Source organism: Oncorhynchus mykiss, chromosome 32, assembly GCF_013265735.2.
Source record: "Oncorhynchus mykiss isolate Arlee chromosome 32, USDA_OmykA_1.1, whole genome shotgun sequence".
Classification (NCBI taxonomy): domain Eukaryota; kingdom Metazoa; phylum Chordata; class Actinopteri; order Salmoniformes; family Salmonidae; genus Oncorhynchus; species Oncorhynchus mykiss.
The window spans coordinates 19,490,178-19,511,631 of record NC_050572.1 but is presented as its reverse complement, the minus strand read 5'-3'; the positions used below and the strand labels follow the sequence as shown (position 1 = coordinate 19,511,631).

General features: G+C 42.5%; 1 protein-coding gene across 3 annotated transcripts in view; it reads right to left on the bottom strand.

Moving 5' to 3' along the window:
- Positions 1 to 21,454, bottom strand: part of LOC110488054 (solute carrier family 45 member 4) — a 71,179-nt gene that overhangs the window by 27,377 nt on the left and 22,348 nt on the right. For all 3 annotated transcript variants that reach the window (XR_002468338.2, XM_021560030.2, XM_036970988.1), the window contains one exon: positions 19,247 to 20,075. Coding sequence is in view for 2 of the 3 variants with exons in the window: in XM_021560030.2 (XP_021415705.2) it covers positions 19,247 to 19,544 (298 nt within the window). In the remaining variant the exon portion in view is untranslated. The remainder of the gene's footprint in view (positions 1 to 19,246; positions 20,076 to 21,454) is intronic.

Genomic DNA, 21,454 nt, shown 5'->3' with positions numbered 1-21,454 from the left:
AACAAAATATTGGGTCGACAAGCAGCCTATCGACCAAACAATCGACCAGTCAACTAAATGGGGACAGCCGTAGTCCTTGCTATCCGGGATCCTTGAGACATCCATACCACCCATTGAAGTTGACATTTAAAATGGTCGAGGTACGGATTACGGTAAGGGTTAAGGTTAGGGACCGTCGTGAGGTTCCGGATAGCACAAACCATACATAGCGGATCCCGGATAGCACTAACCAGTCCAGGCCTTACTGTGCGTTTAGTCAGTCTAGGTTATGGTTGCAACATTCCTAAAATCCCAGTTGGACAATTTCCTGCCTATTCCCTCCTGATTCCGGGAATCTTCCAAAAAGGTACAAATAAAAAAGTTATTGAAGTTATTAACTAGACTTTGGATGGTGTATCAATACGCCCAGTCACTACAAACATACAGGTGTCCATTCTAACTCAGTTGCCGGAGAGGAAGAAAACCGCTCAGGGATTTCACAATGAGGCCAATGGTGACTTTAAAACAGTTAGAGTTTAATGCCTGTGATGGGATGAAACAACACCATTGTAGTAACTCCACAATACTAATCTAAATGACAGTGACAAGAAGGAAGCCTGTACAGAATAAAATATTCCAAAACATGCATCCTGTTTGCATTAAGGGACTAAAGTAAAACTGCAAAAAATGTGGCAATGACAAACTATTTCCTGAATATATATGTTATGCGTTATGTTTGGGGCAAATTCACTACAACACATCACAGAGTACCACTCTTCATATTTTCAAGCATGGTGGTGGCTGCATCATGGTATGGGTATGCCCGTCATCGGCAAGGACTAAGTCGTTTTTTTTAGGATAAACAGAAACTGAATAGAGCTAAGCACAGGCAAATCCTAGAGGAAAACCTGGTTCAGTCTGCTTTCCAACAGACACTGGGAGACAGATTCAACTTTCAGCAGGACAATAACCTAAAACACAAGGTCAAATTTACACTGGAGTTGCTTACCAAGACGACATAGAAATGTTCCTTAGTGGCCTAGCTACAGTTTTGACTTAAATCAGCTTGAACATCTATGGCAAGTCTTGAATATGGCTGTCTAGCAATGATCAACAACCAATTTGACAAAGATGGAAGAATTTGTAAAATAATAATGTGCAAATATTGTGCAATCCAGGTGTGCAAAGCTCTTAGAGAAAGACTAATAACTGTAAATCGCTGCCAAAGGTGATTCTAGCATGTATTGACTCAGGGGATTAAATACTTATGTAATCAAGGTGTTATTTAATTATTATTATTATTTTTTACAAATGTTCAATCTTTTTCTTCCACTTTAACATTTTAGTATTTGGTGTCGATCGTCGACAAGAAGTTACAATTAAATACATTTTAATCCCACCTTTTAATACAACATGGAAAAACATTGGAAAAAGTCAAGGGGTGTGAATATTTTCTGAAGGCACTGTTCCACAATGGAGTCATTAGACATAAATGCTTTCATTGCATCTTGGGTAAGCAATGTGCCTGGTCAGTTTACCCTCCTCAACCCAGTAAAGTAACCATCAGGCTCCAGTCAATAATAATGACATTTACACCTGGCTGAGACACTTAGAGGTGATTGAACTATGCTTCATGTCTGGAAGTGGATGGGACATGAAGAAGAACAAAGGTATTTATAACTTCTTCGAAGATGTTCTGAGAAATGGAGTGCTTAAGTGTCTAGAGGCTAGCACGTCTCGTGTCATAACACCTTATATAGAAATGCCATGGGCTGCGTTAGCTGTTCAGGTATGTACTGAAATGCACATTGAATGCACCCGGCAATCAAAACGAGTGTCAAGGCCTAAGCATGCACGCTATGCACACACACACAAAAAAACACAAACAAAAACACAAACAAATAAAACACACAAAACAAAAACACACAAAACAAACAAAAACACACACACACACGCACGCACGCACACGCACACACAAAATGACTCACGCAGGCCAATCGAACTACCTATACATAACTTTAGGATCCCATGACTCAGCTTTCTGCCTGACTCATTTCTCCCTCCTTCCATTTCGCATAAAACAATGTCATCCGCTCCTCACCGCTCCCATCCAACCAATTTAACTTCAGGGCTTTCATGTGAAAATTAAACTGCCAAGAAACTGTGTTCCGGTCCTGATGGTTGGTGTGAAAAGTGAAAGCAGGTCAGGGAGTGTAGGAAAGAGGGAGAGGGGAGGGGAAGGGAAGGGCTTGGGGGTTAAGTGAAGTAGCCACAGGCTGCAGGCTGGATGATAGAGGAACCACAGGAAACAGGTGCTTTCTGGGGCTGTGCTGCTGCCAGACAGACTTGGTCAGGTGCATAACAGTGTGCCTGGCCTCAACACGGCGAGACTGGCCTCAGACTAGGTTTACAATACAAATCATTGGCCACGTCCCAAATGGCACCCTATTCCCTATATAGTAGGGCACTGTATAGGGTATAGGTTGTCATTTGGGATGTAACCATTAACAACTGCTAACAAAGCCCTCTTCAAGAAAAACACCTTGATAACGAGCAATGTATAGCCTAGCTGGGATGGCAGTTTAAAATCATTTGCAACAGGGACAGAGAGAAGGGTCGATCTTGGCTAGCAGATGACTGTTCTGGATGAAAAATGTTCATGATCATTTCACAACATTCACTGTGTCTCCAACAATAGGGACAGCTGCTCTGCAAGCAGTTGTCTCAGCCAATGAATAATTCAGTGATGCTCAACAAAGAAAAATATTGAATGAAGATGTAGAGGAGAGATAAGCAGAGAGAGAGAAGCAGCGAGAGAGAGAGAGAAATAAAAGAGAGAGATGACAATTCTCTAGCAGAGTCCCTGAGAGGTGAGAGCGGTGGAGAGAGGAGTGGCGGAGGGGGGGGGGGGGGGGGAGTGGCCTACAGGGTCGTGGGATGTGAGTCATAGTGTTTGCTGCTTCCCAGCAGTGTGAGGGGGAGTGTGAGTGAGGAAACTATTTTATGAAAATGCTTTCTCATCCGAAAAGAGATGGGTTCCCACTACAACACAACATTTGATGGATGGTGGCAACAGAGCACTCGTTTCCCAGACTGCAGAGCAGTATGGAGCAGTGGTTAGAGCCACCGCTTCTGACAAACAATTAGAACGTTACCAACCTCAGCTTCCCTGAGGAGAGAAAATGTAACTTATGCTGTAGCTTAGCTAGATCACTATCAGCAACAGACAACTACATATCCTGTCCTCCAAAAAAACTCTACAGAAAATGGAAGAATCTAAACAAACTGTATCAACTACATTTGATTTGGTTAAGGAGTGAAACGGTGAAATATGACGACAGGCGGAGAAGACTGCTCCTGCCAATAAAGCCATCAGTGGCACATCTGCCTGCCTGGACTCAGCATTACATGATTTCATTACTTAGGACGGTTTAAAGTGCACCCCGTGATTAAGAGATTTGTCAGGCTCCGCCGACCGAGTGGAGGATCTGACTCTCAATGAAGAGGACCAGAGTCAGACGGATAGAGCACCCACACGGCAGCTCGTTTGTTTGCCGTGTGTGTGTGTGTGTGTGTGTGTGTGTGTGTGTGTGTGTGTGTGTGTGTGTGTGTGTGTGAGAGAGAGAAATAGAGAGAGTGAGAGAGAAAAAGTAATATGGGGGGGTTGGGTTTATGATTTGCGTGGTAGAGAAACATTATGATGATCATTTGTGTTGGTGCAATCATTATGAAGACAAAGGAGATGTTCAGGATTCAGGACAGGTGGGTACTGCCCAGGATAGAATACAGCCAGAACAAGAGTTAGCTCCGCAGTACCGCAGTACGTGCAGAAAACAAACACACACACAGCCGTCTGTTCCCTTTCTCAGGACACACGTAGAACAGTAGTGCTGTCAAGGTCATTTGCTCTGTGCCAGCTAAGATGCAGTATGGTGTGTTAGCAGTGTGTGCGCCTAGGAGAGAGTGGGCAGTCCTCAGCTCTGATTGTTGGATTCTGAGCTGACTTCTAATATAACAGGATATTTTTTTTACGCGGCATCCACCCGGCTAATTTTCCACCTCCTGAAGGGGACAATTAAAACTGCATGAATCTCACACACACCCACCTGCTAGTCGGCAGTGTTACATAACACTGCAGTAGTCAGTAACCAGCCACCTAGTCCTGGGACAGTGCAGGATCATAGCGGTAGAGAGGATTCTACTTCCAACCACACAGCACAAAGACATGGGTGACTTTAACACAAAGTCAGCTTATTAACATAGTTAATAATAAAATCTGAAGATTTAAATAAAAATGATACATTTCCTATAGTAGTGTCGTTATTTTTTTTTACAACTGGCAGTAAACCACAGCAGTAGCAACGTTCTGCGCCAACACAACAACCCTGCACAGAGCCATGATCGTCAAGACACTACACCTCATTACCCATTGTCTATTAAATCCCATTCAGACAATTTAGGATCCCAACGGGCTGAACCCAACGAGCTGTTCTCAACGGGCTCCTGGAACGAAATGGGTCACAGTGTGGGGGTTTCCTGCTTTTGTAGACACAGATGGTTCAAGGTTTGGAGAGAGATGACGATGGCTATACTGAAATAATACAAACCCAAAATGAATAGGTCTCTCTCTAGCCAAAGGGTCTGGGTTCACCCGGCACCGATTGTTTTGGGGAAACTGAAGAAAAGCCTCACAGACCACGAAACAATGCTAAACGCACTGGGGGATAAGCAGAGGGAGAAAAAAGGTTGATTGTAAAGAGCATGGTAATGTTTATGATATTAAAAACAAAAGAGGCCAACATGGACCATGTACCACATAACGGTTCCCATCCCTTGTTTCATTTCTACTTGGTCTGTTATAGTTCATCTATTTAACTTCTAGGAACAAGACGTAACTATAGAGTCAAGCTCACATTAACAACGTGCATGCACCACTCACCTGAGGCTGTGTCTTTTCAGACATCTGTTTCCTGAGTTTGAAGGGTGAAAAATCCACATCACTTAAATCTCGCTGGACTAATTGCTTTAATTTTACTCCTTCATACTCTTGCTTGTGCCTGTCGTTTCTTGACATTAACGTTACGACCGTGGAAATGTTTGTAATGATCTGTCAAACACACCCTGGTAATGGCTGAAATGGGCTCAATGGAATACATTGTCTTTCTGTTGCATCTATAAGAACACTCCATCTGGGATTTAATGCATCATCTAGACACTTACATCACAAGAAAGAGAAGAAAGATTTTTTGTGGACATTAAAAAAAGTTATAATTAAATACAGTTGAAATGTTTACAAATTAGATGCTCTGAAATGAAAGCAACTTTCAAAAATGAACACTCAGATTATAGTGATATTATGTCTGATCTCACAAGCAATGTAAAGCCTGTTGATTTTTAATCTGAGAGTATCCTGCTATTGGCACACTTGTTGAATTATGCAACAGAACGTGACAACAACAGTAATTAATTAATGAGGCAGTCTAGACAGAGCAGGTGAGTACAGGTAGACCTAGACAGAGCGGTTGAGTACAGGTAGACCTAGACAGAGCAGGTGAGTACAGGTAGACCTAGACAGAGTTGGTGAGTACAGGTAGACCTAGACAGAGCAGGTGAGTACAGGTAGACCTAGACAGAGCAGGTGAGTACAGGTAGACCTAGACAGAGCAGATGAGTACAGGTAGACCTAGACAGAACAGGTGAGTACAGGTAGACCTAGACAGAGCAGGTGAGTACAGGTAGACCTAGACAGAGTGAGTACAGGTAGACCTAGACAGAGCAGGTGAGTACAGGTAGACCTAGACAGATCAGGTGAGTACAGGTAGACCTAGACAGATCAGGTGAGTACAGGTAGACCTAGACAGAGCAGGTGAGTACAGGTAGACCTAGACAGAGTACGTGAGTACAGGTAGACTTAGACAGAGGAAGTTTTTCGTGGTTGCAGCCCTGTTCCAACCATTCATGTTAATTTATTCATATATGCAAACTAACCCAGTGTATTTATGCAAATATTACACTTGCAATTCTTTATTTTAACACAAACTATTAAAACTGTACCTATTACCATTAGAAAGTGTATGAGTGCATTCTAAGATTTTTTAAATTATTATTTGTAAACATTTGACGATACATTTAATACCTGAATTCCCACCAACATCCCTGAACTCCATTAATTATTTGTTTGTGCCCGTAAAATGTTGTGCACTATAATTCAATCAATATCTGATGGATTTAAAACGTTTAAAAAGTTTGGAGTATCTTTATCCATTGTACAGGTAGACTATTGCATTCATTAGAAATGTTTTTAAAACCATTTAACAATTTTAATGACTGTTGCTACTCACATTGCCAATCATTAAAGCTATTATGAAAGACAGTGTGTGTCTCAGCGCCATCTAATGTGTGAGATGTGACGTACCCAAGACACAGTGATTGATGGCTGGGGGCTGGCAGCAGGCTGTGAGCTACGTTGGAGCAGTCTCTCAAAGCCTCTATTAGTTAGCGCGCGCACGCGCGCACACACACACACACACACACACACACACACACACAGACAGGAGAACCACCCAGCTTAATATGAACTAAAGCAAGTGACAGAACTGATCTGAAGGTGATGAGATTAGTCTACCGCACACCCTCCCTCGCTTTACCTGAGCTGCACAGAGAGAGAACAGCAGTTAGAGAAATGACACAATCTCTCCTTGCTGTCTAACTAACTGGGAGAGGGAAAGGCAAGCAGACAAAAGGCCCACTATCTAGTCTACCCATAGATAGATGCCATAGATACCATTACCTCATTTCATTTATCCACAGAGTACCCTAATGGAAAAGGATCTTAACCTTCTAGACACTGCATGTATTGACAGAGGGGGGCAGAGAGCTGGCAGTAATGGATGCCCTGGGGGGGCTGTATGTGGTGTGAGTGAGTGAGTGAGTGAGTGAGTGAGTGAGTGAGTGAGTGAGTGTGTGTAGCATAGCAGTATAGATTCCTGAGATCTATTGCCATTGCATGCTGTTTATTTGGTCTGTGGCTACCATGACTTTGCTGAGATTGTACATTGGACATAAGGGATGTATGTATTGTTCAGCGAGATCATCTAAAAACATATTGGCCATCTAGACTATACTACACTCACTGGTACAATGTCCAACCAGTGTTGTGGAAGCTACTCTGAAATTATAGTTTACCCAACACTTCACACTAGAAGAAGTTATGTTTCTTGTCATATCAAAAATTTGAAATATCATAGACTACACATTGCAAGATCACTCTGGGGTCAGGCGTTACTAGAAGCAAAAGCACAAGCATTTCGCTAAACTCGCATTAACATCTGCTAACCATGTGTATGTGACCAATACAATTGGATTTAATTTGATTAAAATGTGTAATTTAGCCTATTAATAAAGACAAGGCTCATCTGATCCTGAAAAAGAAAGGAAATGATTGTCTATTTCACCCATATTTTAAAAATATTTTTTCTAAAAAAGTAGTAAAGGGGAGACCTAGTCAGTTGTCCAACTGAATGTATTCAACTAAAATGTGTCTCTGCATTTAACCCAACCCCTCTAAATCAGAGAGGTGCGGGGGGCTGCCTTAATCGACATCCACGTCTTCGGTGCCCGGGGAACAGGGGGTTAACTGCCTTGTTCAGGGGCAGAAAGACAGATTTTTACCTTGTCAGCTCGGGGATTCAATCCAGCAACCCTTCGGTTACTGGCCCAATGCTCTAACCACTAGGCTACCTGCCATAGAGTGTAGTTCCAGCAGTTAGATACACCAACACATGGCAAAAAAAGTAATTAACTAGTGGAAACACTACCTAGATTTGAATTTAGTTCAACTATGACCAAGCTACTGCAAAATGTAGTTTAATTACTAGTTGCACTACACGTAGTTCACTACTCCCCAACACTGTGTCCAACTAATTATTTTTCCTAGAATTCAATGTCCAACTAACTATGTCCTACGAACCTAATTCCAGTGGTGGAAAAAGTACCCAATTGTCATACTAGACCAGGGATGTTCTCTTGATAAGTGTGAATTGAACCATTTTCCTGTCCTGCTGAGCATTCAAAATGTAACGAGTAATTTGGGTGTCAGGGAAAATGTATGGAGTACAAAGTACATACTTTTCATTAGGAATGTAGTGAAGTAAAAGTAGTAAAACATATAAATAGTAAAGTAGAGTACAGGTACCCCAAAAAACTACTTAAGTAAAAAATACTTTAAAAGTACTTTACGCCACTGCCTAATACTTTCCCAGAATACGATCTGCATGGTATGCAGGAATGTTGGATGGGGATTGTGGAAAGAAAACTGGTGGAAACTATATTGACATAGAACCACAACAACATAGCCTTGTAATTCCACAAATTCCAGCCTCATTAGAAACAGCACCTGTCCCCCCCCTCCCATCATCAGCTGAGAGTTTGGGGTTTGTCAGTAACCTCACCCCCAAAAATTCTTCTGCAGAGAAAAACAGGGGAGGGAGTGAAAAAAAAATGTGCCAGCTCACACATTCCCACCATACCTAGCAAACCTCCCAGTCTCCATCTCTTTGTTGTGATTCTTCTTATTCAGCATAGGGAGGTAAACACGGATGGAAACATAGAAGCCTCCTTGCTGCCATTGCAAATAGTTGGCATTTCTGGACAACATGCCATAGGGCAGGGATACCAGGGATTAGCCAATGGCGTGGTGTTATAACCGATCATACGATATGCCTACTGTTCATCCAAGGGGCAGACGAAAAACCTGCGAGGTACTCATTTCACACTGGATGTGGAAAATATCACAGACACAAATGTGCTGTTTTTTTGTTGTTGGGGTATATCAAATATTCTGCCTCAATTGAAGTATACACTAGGTGACTTTTTGCATACTAGGCAGCATGATGGTTGTATTAATAAATCACAAGTTCTGCTGCAGCTATTACGCAATAATAAAAACCTATAAATAGGCACGTTTGACTGTCCACAGAGTTCATGCTGCCAATCTAAAATGCCTGCTGTTTTATGGACTGCTCACACACTCACACCGACACCATTCCATGGCACTGCACTGCGGAGGGAGAGTTCAGACGTAAACAGAGCAATTTTCTAGTGCTGGGTTCCACAGAGAGGTGCATGGACATATAGCAGATATTGAAGCACCCATTATAAATAGCTAGTCTGGATGCCTCTTAGGCAACAAACACCTGTCCAACAACGTAACAACACGACAGATGGCCCACCACTCGTTATGACATAGTACAAACTGTGAGACAGAGAACACTGATGAATTAAAACACATTCTATCAGATAACAGAGATCCTGACTAATTCATTGATATGGACTGTATACTTCATATTAGGTCTAGACAAAAAACATTGGACCGTTTTTCCGGATACGTTTGAAACACTCCATGTGCTGAAAATGTACGTTTGAATGATTGAAACGAAAACATACAACAATCTTAACCCGAGGCACAAGGCAAAATTGGTTGTAATGACATCATCTCAACCCGGCTTTGCCTGCAGGAAAAACTGGGATTGGAAAACGAAGAAAGTTGTATTGGATTTCATCTGGACAACCCAGGATGCATCCCAAATGTCACCCTATTCCCTGTAGTGCACAATATTTTATTTGTTTTGCTCTTGTCAAATGTATTGCACTATAAAGGGAATAGAGTGACATTTAGGACACAGTCCTCGTCACCTGTTTTGAACTAAGAGACGCTTCCTCCCTGTGTTAACACTGAAAGCTGCAATTTGTGCCTCACCACCTGGATTCGGTCTTATGTAGCAACATTTGAAATTGTGTTTTTTACATTGGATAAAAGTAGAGACTCAGAGCTACAAAATGGTATATCATACACTACATTTGAGGAACAATGGGAAAGTAATTATTCTTTGAAAGTTGATCAACTTGTAAACTCACTTTCGATAAAATGTTCTTTGAATGTTTTGGTATCTAGTGAAGAGCTCTTCTTTGTCTACACCCATTCAGCATCGTTCACACCTTCTTAAACTTTAGCCCAACCCATCTTGTTTCGCTCTCGGAGCGATGATTTGTTTACCTATAGATAACAAGAAAACAGCCTAACCTGCTCTGCTGCAACAATTTCATTACGCTTTTTTGCAGACGTTTACTGACACCGGCCATATTCAATGGGTGCTGTACACACGTCACGTTAGCTAACAAGCCAGCCAGCTAACGTTAGCTAGTCAAACAACAATGACCAGTGTCACAGCGCTGGGAGCTAACCAACCAGGTTCAATGTTATCTAGCTAACATTAGGCTCTAACTAGAAAAGCAAACGGCTCTGGGATACGAATAATAACATCAGCTAGGGAGCCAGGCAGCTAACGTTAGCTAGCTAGCTAACAGTACACTTTAGCTTGAAATGAAACCACTTTGTCAAAATTAGAAACGTGTAATATCTGAAATGTCAACGCTAGACTATCATCATGCATCATGAACGCATCTCCCTGTCAGGAATGCCATACCACGGTTGCCCTTTGACGATATAATCCGGAGACAGGTGTTTTCTCCATCTCTTTAGCTATCATACTCTAATTCCACTGATCCTCCAGAAAGTGGAGAGCAACCATTTTGCAGCTCCACTACACAATAAAAAAATGTAAAGCCGCGCTCGACAGGATAACCAACACAGATTGACGAGCTCAAATAGACAGACACCTTCTATATAGCAGACCTGAACTCATCTCTCGTCATGTCCAGCCCAGTCATTATCTCAGCCAATCATGGCTAGTGGGAAGGTTACTGACTTTTTCCTGTGGCTTAACCAACAAGGTTCGTAACTTAACATTTTTTTATTCGTATTTACAGATGGCATACAAGTTTGCCATTAAGGCACATGAAAGTTCACATGTTCGAGAAGGCATTTCTGCCAAAAATCGCATTTTGATCCCAATTTATTTATTTTTTTACCTTCAAACGGCTCTCCTGTGAAGTCATGACTTGCAACATACCTATGTGACCCGATTCAGGAAACTAGGCGTAACTTTTTAGGCAACCCAACCAAATTCACATAGAAATGTGTGTTATACTGTAGATCTGTCATTCTCATTGAAGGCACATCTAAGTGGTAGGTAGATCTGTTCTATGTGCACAATTTCTAAGCTTCCCGTTCTTAAGTTTCGTTTTTGCGTCTTTTACTTTCGGTTTTGTACACCAGTTTCAAAGAGCTGAAAACACAATATTTTTGCTTATGGATAATATATATGTCACAGTGGTTTAGATGGTACAATGATTCTCTACTAGCTTGTTTTGTCACAAACTGAAATTAGGAAATTAATATTTTAGTCATTTTGGCATAGTGCATCTTTAAGTCACATAATCTTGATCCATCTAAACTAACACTCAGCATCCCAACATCCCAACACACTGTCAAGCAAGCCTGGCTTCATGCAGATTAGAGCACAAATCCACAACCTTAAGCCATTATTTTATATAACAGAACAAGATTAAATTGAGGACGGATGTCATGTATACTGGTATTATTAATACACATTGAGTGGACAAAACATTAGGAACACCTTTCTAATATTGTGTTGCACCCCATATAATCCTCAGAACAGCCTCTATTTGTCAGGGCATGGACTCTACAAGGAGTCAAAAGCATTCCACAGGGATGATGGGCCCATATTGACTCCAATGATTCTCATAGTTGTGTCAAGTTGGCTGGATCTCTTTTGGGTGGTGGACATTTCTTGATACACAAGGGAAACTGTTGAGCATGAAAAACCCAGCAGCGTTACAGTTTATGACACAAACCAGTGTGCCTGAGACCTACTACCATACCCTGTTCAAAAGCACTTAAATATGTTGTCTTGCCCATTCACCCTCTGAATGGCACACAGACAATCCATGTCTCAATTGTCAAGACTTAAAAATAATTGTTTAACCTGTCTACCCCCTTTCATCTACACTGATTGTAGTGGATTTAACAAGTGACGTCAATAAGGGATCAGAGCTTCACCTGGTCAGTCTATGTCATGGAAACAGCAGTGTTCTTAATGTTTTGTACACTTGATGTATGTATGTATGTAGATTATAAAGAAAATTACTTTTATAGACTAATGTTAATACTTCTATTTCCAAACATTGTCTGGTGCTGGTACATGTTATTAGCTCAAGGGCTTATTTAGGTAGACTGTAATACTAGCTATATTCTCATGTACTGTGTAGTTCTCATATATTGTCTGGTTCAGTTGTGAGCTAGGCTTATTCATATAAACAAATGTCACATTGTGGTCATTAATCTTCTGTGAAGAAAATAATAAACAATGAATGTGGTAAAAAATAAAAAATAAAACTAGTGAAAAGCCCTGAAACAGGGTTATTATTCTCCTGTGAATGTCCTGTTCCCACGTTTAGGAGCCATGAGTAGGTTCCTGTTGGGAAAAGCCGCAGCTCTGTTGAGTTGCCAGCCAAACATTCACAGGAGACTCAGACCACAAACACTTATCAATGGTATTACCAACATTACGAAGCAGTGGAACTGCCATTTTCCTTTTTAATTCTGTACCTTTTAGAAGCTAAAAAAACTAAATTCCCAACAATGTTAATTAGAGTATTATTCCAACATCCCAACATCTTCGTCTGAAGAGGAGTAAGGATCGGACCAAGATGCAGCGTGGTAAGTGTCCATAATGATTTATTACGAAAACAACTGAACACTCAAACAAAACAAAAACGTACATCAACGAAACAGTTCCGTGTGGTGACAAACACTGACTCGGAAAACAAACACCCACAAACCAACAGTGAAACCCAGGCTACCTAAGTATGATTCTCAATCAGAGACAACTAATGACACCTGCCTCTGATTGAGAACCATACTAGGCCGAAACAGAAACCAAACATAGAAAAAGAAACATAGACTGCCCACCCCAACTCACGCCGACCACACAAATAAAGACAAAACAAAGGAAATAAAGGTCAGAACATGACACATCTCTGCTGAGGTAGTTCCCTGTGTTAAGAGACTACAAAGGGTGGGGGACTGTGGGAAAGGGGCACACACACAAACACAGCCACACACCTTTGTGTACTGAGGGAATCAACAGCCTGGGCATACATTTAAAAAATGTTGATTTGTTCCATAAACCTTGCGTGTGTCCTACCCTCCCTCTTCCCTTCTTCCTACCTCTTGTTATCACTATCCCCCTCTCTTCTTTCCCCCTCCCTCTCTCCCTTGCATTCCTCCTTCCCTTACTCTGAGTGCTATAATGTCTCTGAAATGGCATGAAGGTCCTGACAGGGAAAGTCCCCTGATGAAAAATTCAGGCCTACTGTACATCTTACTGTATAAAGTATTGTTAAAAACAAGTCGCTGTTAAAATACATCTATGCATAATTCATTAGTTTATTCTGACCTGGAATAAACTGATTGATCAAATCACACAGGTAGAATTTTTCAACAAGCATGTCTATTCTGGACTGTTTTTAACACTGCAACACTGAGGTCATACTCAGCATCGCAACTGTTTCTGTACTTGTTTTTTAAGTATGTCAGAGTTGAGAACACTGACTTGCATAGATATGTGGTGCCAAACTGGACCAGAACATCTACTGCTTTCTCAGTCAGTCAAGAGACCACTTCCTGCTGTAGATGAACAACCCAGAACTGTGTGAGTGTGTTTGCCTCAAAAAGCATCTCGCTTCAATCAGTTTATTCCAGTTGAGAATAAACAATGATTACTTGTATTTTAACAGCAACAGTTCCAATCTAGATTTGTTTTCAACAATAATTTATACAGTAAGATGCACAGTAGGTCTGATAATTTTTAATCTTCATCTGTATTTACTGTTACACTATCAGTAGCTAGCAAGCTTGCTTTGGTTAATGTTAGCTATTAGCTGTGTACAAGGCCAGGGGATTGTTTGAAAGAGAAACTCACATCTACTACTATGAGAGATAGTACTCCCTTATTTCTGCCTGTTATAAAATGACAACAATGCCTTGCTAGCTGACTTTTCCACTGTCGAAACACTGTTTCCTGAAGCATTCTGCCCTGTTCTGAAAGAACTCCCTGGGTTTACCGTCATGCTGGGGATTTTTGGTCAGGACCTGTCGTTATATTAATTTGTTCGTTTTGAGAGATTCATTACTAAGCACTTCCCCGCACAAAACACATTGTGGGCGCTCCTCGTTATTTCTCAAAGTTTGTATGAAACCAAGTGAGAGAAACTCATCGCTGTATTTGCGTTTCATGACGATTGAGCTCAGTCAGAACTGTGGCTAGCTTGAGTCCATTTGATGACAGTGGGGAGTGATGTCGAGTGGGAATGACAAGTCAGTGGCTGACAGCGCATCGTCTGCTGCTGAACGACAGCGCTGCATCGTGTGGGTCGCGGAATGATCTTCAAGAAAACTGACGGGGGAAAAAAGATCTGGTAAACTGCGAAGCACACTGCCAAACAGCTGTGTGAAACTGCTGCTGCGAAGAGAGCGCACTGAACAGTGAGAGCAGTTGCACTTAGCCAAATCTATTACAGTAATCAATTAAATAATGATACATTTACTCTGACACGTTGCGACCCATACTTTAACAGGTCTACGACCCATACTTTAAGGCTGATGTAGAACCATCAGTGGGAAAAAAAGGTGCTAAGGCGAGACCTCAATCACTCAAACAGTGACATTATTAGAATGCTGAACAGCAATCAAAACTACCAGAGACTAAGGAGTTGAGGTGTCTTAAATTGTATCAGTTCAATTGAATCTGACTCTCACCATCCTACAGTGATGTTTGTTGACATATGAATAAGTGTCTGGGTTGGCGCCCCCCCCCCCTTGGGTTGTGCCGTGGCGGAGGTCTTTGTGGGCTATACTCAGCCTTGTCTCAGGATGGTAAGTTGGTGGTTGAAGATATCCCTCTAGTGGTGTGGGGGCTGTGCTTTGGCAAAGTGGGTGGGGTTATATCCTTCCTGTTTGGCCCTGTCTGGGGGTATCCTCGGAGTGGGCCACAGTGTCTCCTGACCCCTCCTGTCTCAGCCTCCAGTATTTATGCTGCAGTAGTAGTTTATGTGTCGGGGGGCTAGGGTCAGTTTGTTATATCTGGAGTACTTCTCCTGTCCTATTCGGTGTCCTGTGTGAATCTAGGTGTGCGTTCTCTAATTCTCTCCTTCTCTCTTTCTCTCTCTCGGAGGACCTGAGCCCTAGGACCATGCCCCAGGACTACCTGACATGATGACTCCTTGCTGTCCCCAGTCCACCTGGCTGTGCTGCTGCTCCAGTTTCAACTGTTCTGCCTTAATATTATTCGACCATGCTGGTCATTTATGAACATTTGAACATCTTGGCCATGTTCTGTTATAATCTCCACCCGGCACAGCCAGAAGAGGACTGGCCATCCCACATATGCTCTCTCTAATTCTCTCTTTCTTTCTCTCTCTCGGAGGACCTGAGCCCTAGGACCATGCCCCAGGAATACCTGACATGATGACTCCTTGCTGTCCCCAGTCCACCTGACTGTGCTGCTTCTCCAGTTTCAACTGTTCTGCCTTATTATTATTCGACCATGCTGGTCATTTATGAACATTTGAACATCTTGACCATGTTTTGTTATAATCTCCACCCGGCACAGCCAGAAGAGGACTGGCCACCCCACATAGCCTGGTTCCTCTCTAGGTTTCTTCCTAGGTTTTGGACTTTCTAGGGAGTTTTTCCTAGCCACCGTGCTTCTACACCTGCATTGCTTGCTGTTTGGAGTTTTAGGCTGGGTTTCTGTACAGCACTTTGAGATATCAGCTGATGTACGAAGGGCTATATAAATACATTTGATTTGATTTGATTTGTGTATTTGAACCGTTGTAGTGGAACATCCCATTTCCCTTCACTACAGTGGGTTGTGTCAACATCACCTATGAGACCTGCCTGTTGATGGCTGAACAGCCGAGGTGCAGTTACACAGGAGTTACATCAGGAGGCCATCCTGACCTCCACATCAACAACAATACAACTCCTCTGTGTTTCTCAAAACAATGTGAGGAAACTAATGGTCAGAATGCAGGGGACAGGGTAGTCGGGCAACTAGGTTATTCCCTGGGGGGGCCCCATCTAGTTGGACAAGTGCCTATGTCTGCATATTGCTATGGAGAAGAGTAACTGAGTCGGCATCTTAAACGGCACCCATAGGGGTCTGATCAAAAGTAGTGTACTATATTAGGCACTATATAGGGAATAGGGTGCCATTTGGGATGCACCTGATAATGTACAATGGTATTTATTGAATTTAAACAAGGGTAGGATATTGGGTTATCATGTGGCCAACCAAACAAACAAAAAACCATAAACTAGTGTGATATTGTCTGACTGCATATTCTACAAGAGAGAATGAAGGGACATTTTAACAAATCGTAATGACGGATGACAAGGCATCGTCTCACCCTATGATGAACACTACCAGACATTACTCAAGTCAAACACTAATTCACTTAGACAGGGGTGTTTCCCTGGACTGGACTCAGCTCCAGTACCATGGCTGACTTACGTAACCCAGAATAAAATGTCACTTCTCCACACCATCATTGAAACGCAGTATGTCTGAGTGAGGATGTCTGGTAAAAGGTAGTGCCTTATATAGGAAATAGGGTGCCATTTGAGACGTAGCGTGAGAGCGGCTGCCAGGGAACACATACGGCTCCAGGATTGCTGAAGATGTGACTTTGTTAGAGTTGTAAACAAGGTTAGCGCCCAGTCAGAGCTTTGGCCAGAGAATGCTGAGCCCTCTCTCTCTCCCTCTTTCCACCTCACCCTTTATATCTCTCTTCATCTCTTCCTTCACACCCCTCCGTGAGGTCGGTAGGGTGTCTTTCTGAGGCTACGGACAGGAAGGATTGTGGTGTTGCTGAGAGCTGTAATCCCCAAGCAGACGTAACAGCGAGCTTAGAGGAGAGGACAGAACAGCCAGCTAGTTACACCTTCAAAACACTGGCATCAATGGCATCAACACTGACGTCAGCCATGATGGAATACAGCTCGGCCTACTGTAAGAGGGGGCTCAGAGGGGTCCTCTGCCTTCTCCCCACTTACCTGATGTTCTAACACTTGATAATAGCATGGTATGATTTCCTTTAAATTTACTTCATGCTTGCAATTGAAAATATTGAATTAAGTAGAATGCACAATACTTAAAAACACCACAACTACTAACACACCGACACGGTTAGGTCCCAAGAAGTAGGCTTGTTTCGTCAACTGAGTGGCATCAATCACAGATTATTTATTTGATCTGTATAGACTCAATGGCATTAATAATAGATGAATGGAAGCTAGAGGAATGGAAACACAGTCCCTCCCCCTCACTAGATCAGAAAAAGTATTTATCATTTGGAGATCTCTTTTATCTACAGCTGTAGCTCACTGTCATTAGTCAAGAACATTGCTGGTGTATCACTGCATCCCCCCGCGTGGTTATTCTAATCCTCTGCTAAATCACACATCCATTGTCTATACACTGCTGCCCAAACAGATGCCCCTTGGCCAGTCAAACAGTATGATTTACTGTTTACAGCACTGATAGCATCTAATCTGAAAGTCTACTCAGCTGTAAAAGGGCCTCAGCTAGGGCTGTTGCAGTGACCATATTACCGCCACACCAGCAGTCATGAGTCATGGCCGCAGTAAAATGCCACGTGACCGGTGAGTCACTGTAATGTCCTTTTATGCACGCTGGACATGCTTTGGTAGAACCTAACTGCTAACGACCATCAGGTCCTGATGGCCTGGTACTCAGGCGTCTATTGTCCCTCTAACCACTGACAGCAATGCAAATACAATCAAAAATCACATCAAAACAGTATAGTGCTTTTTTCTTTTAACACCTCAATCTGGTGATCAATTTGAAGACAGCAGGTTGTTAAACATGGTCGTTGTGGATGTTATTTCAAAGCCTAACAATGAAACGGACAAGGGGATGATTAATTCAAAACACGCATACTCATATTAGAGCTAATGAATACGACTTATGAGCCCAAACCCCAAAATACCCTGAATTAAAATGTATTGTGCCGTTACACAATACATTGACCGAAATAAGTGTTGTTATATGTAATTCTCAGCAGCTCATATTAAGCACAGCTCCGCTGTAAAACCGAAGTAGCCTACCAGGCAACGTTGAAAAACGGACCGGCGGGAAAGCGCGCAGCCTCCATTCGCTATTCGAGTGAAAACAGATGTATTTTTCCCCTGCCCATGTTCCTGCCCATTTGATAATAGGCCATTCTAAATCGAAACAAATTTGACATATTACTAAAGACAAGATAAAATTGAGAATACTACGATGGCTGAAAATATGACGACTTGATGAGAGAACAGCTGTGCAGCCTGAGGCAAGGAACAGAGTGCGAGCTTTGCAACTTTCTCAAATCCTTACAGCCTATAGTCGCATCATGCAGCCCAAATATGTTTTGATTTCTAAGACATTCTAAGGTTTGTATCATTCACAACTAATGTTGCCAAATAACTCAATCTAGCATATAGGACATGTTTCAAATGAACACTTTTATGCTCAATATAACCACTTCATATTTGTACTCGTTCCTCAATGGGAAAACTATCCTTTCTATTTTATTCAGCTAAGTACAATTATATTATTGTTACTATAAAATCATATAATGTAAAATAATGTCATGGGATTTAGAAGCATATTCTGTCTGCTAAAATGAAAACGCCTACAGCCTATGGCATGGAGCCTAGCCAGATAACATACAGTAGGCCAACTCATATTCTGTTCCTCTGAAATACATGTTCTTCATATCATAATGTTTCTTTAGACCTGACTAAAATAAATAATGGATTTATTGTGATGGTTTATATTCAATTGATTTATTAGACTTTTTAAAATGTAGATGTTCCAAAGGGGAGCATCAGATGCTAAATGTGTTTATGTTAATTAACAGTCAATTACTGCAAGACCGGCAGGCTTTTGCATGACAATAACCGGCTGTCATGTTCGCCACCGCCCTGACCTCAGCCTTCTCTGTCCTAGGCAGGCCTGTTATTAGGGCTGTGGATGTGACAGGGACACAGGAAGGGAGCAGGAATGATGACGACATGCCTTGAATTGTTATCCAGTGTTTACGATGGTTGGGATGTGCTGTCTTTACAGCTTAAACAACATGTGTACAGTATGGGAATTCACCTACCTGTCATGCGGGTCGTCCCTATAATTCATGATTCTGTGTGTGTGTGTGCATGTTTTTCCATGTGTTTACAATGTTCATGCTTCTGCACAGTGCCGTCTCATATCTCTCTCACCTATTTGCAGCAGTACAGGCGTAACCAAGGCCGTTTCCATGGCGTAGCAGAACTCTCGTCCAAACATGACGGCTCCGTGCATCACCCACTGCTGCAGGGGGATCCGGTCTATAGACCCCTCGCTCACCGACTCCTCCTGGCATGACTCCAGCACCACACCTCCTCCTCCTCCTCCTCTATCCCCTGTGGCAGCAGAGTCTGTGGTGGTTTTCTTAGCAGTAGGGACCACCATCACCCCCTGCACTTGCATAGCATCCGCCTCAGAGTTCTGGGGAGCCATTTTCTTCTTCTTCGGCATGCACACAGCCAAACGCACAGCACTTCAGGCTCCAGAGAAAAACAATATATATATCTTTTTTAAATGTAAAAAAGAATCTGTATGCTCACACTGGTGGCTTGGTGGCACCTGTTGTGAGAGCTGGTCCTCAAAGTATAGCTCCCTCGGCCGTCGATGTCCTCAAACGAGGTAATCAGGTAGGAAGAAGAATCTCTCAAAGCGTACGATACATTCCTCGTGTTTTCCAGAGAGGTGTTGTTTTCAGGGAGGGCCTGTGCAGGCAGCCTAGAACAGCACCCCACAGGCAGGTTTATTTGGTGTAAAGAAGGACGTGTGAAAATTAGATATGGCTTTTCCTCCCTTTTTGTGTTTTTGTTGCTTCACAGTCTACTGGAATCAGTAAAAATCCATATCAATTGCCATTCAGTTAATACCAGTTTCATGATGTGTGTGGAGGAGGTGCAGAAGAGGGAGGGCAGGCGGCGGGGCGGAGGGCAGGAGGCGACACAGGTGAGAGCTCCTCGGTGAATCCCCATCGAGTGGCTGATCATTCTGCAGTACCCAGGGTGCACCGAGGGAAGCCAGGGCCATCCAGAGAGAGAGAGAGAGAGAGAGAGAGAGAGAGAGATGGGGACAGAGAGACAGTTATTAAAATGGCGGCCGGCAGAGTGTGTGGACAGTAATACTTTTAAAACTTCCAGTAAGGCAGTGGAAAACTGAACCATACTAGCCTAATAAAGAAGAATATGGGTCAGCTTGGGCTGATTGTGGAAAAGGTGCAAACAGATTCTCAATATTTTTACAACTCTGAGGTGAATAAAAGATTTGAAAATGGACCATATATAGGCCAATCTGGCTCTTAGGAATGCTTCAACCCCAGGCCAGAGACGTGTGCGTACAGGGTAAATTAGGCCTATGTAAAGGGAGAGGGCCCACGTTTCACTCACACACCTCCCGGAGGCATTCCATTCCTCTCCTTTATCCTCTAAGTCAAGGCATGAATAAAGCACCTGAGAGGCCATTACTGCACAGTTGGGTAGGGCTTGCAAGATTAGCATTTCACTGTACTTGTGCATGTGACAAATAAAACGGAACTTGAAAAAACAACCCCTCGTGTGTGTATGTGTGTCCACATGTGCTCTTCTGCTATGAACAAACAGCTAGGCATTAGCATGACTCAGAGGATTGGGGCTGGGACCCCTGGAGAGATTAAGACGGGGAAACAGCAGGCTAGAGGCAGGACTACAACACCCTGTAAAGACTTGACACGTGAAACTTTATAACACCACACAAACAATAGGCCTACTATTACAGGTAAAGCTCTTTCTGTGAGACTCTTAGAAGTAATTGACAGACAGAAAACAGACCACATGGGTTTGGGTGGGAGGGGGCTGATGAGAGCCGATATTGAGATTCCTGAGGCAAAAGAGAAAGAAAGAACTCTGATTAACTTTCAATTAACGCGATGCTGTATGGTAATGAGAGTTGTGTTAGTCTTTTTTATGTGTTATTCTTTATCTTTCCTTTTTTCTGCTGAATGATGAGAAGGAATCCCTTCAAAACGCAATTATCAACATTAGTCCGTCTCACTCAGCTCACTGAACTAGCCAGGAGCTAGGCCTAATCAATCCAGTAAGGCACTGACTCTGACACCAACATTCCCATGCTCCTCAAACAAGCTCCCCCAGACGACAAATCAATCAGCTAATTTATCACATTGTCATCCATTCGCCAGAGCCATTCAGAACATTGATTACACGCTTCAGGACATTTTTACAGTTATAGGGTTACAGCTGCCTTGGGGGTTACAGTACCACTGCTATACAAGTGAGCCTTGCTATTCAACCTATTTTCATTTATATACAGAGGAGACCTGAGAAGGAGCCCGGTGAGAGATTGTAGTGCATTATAGGCTTTCATCTTATGAGTCT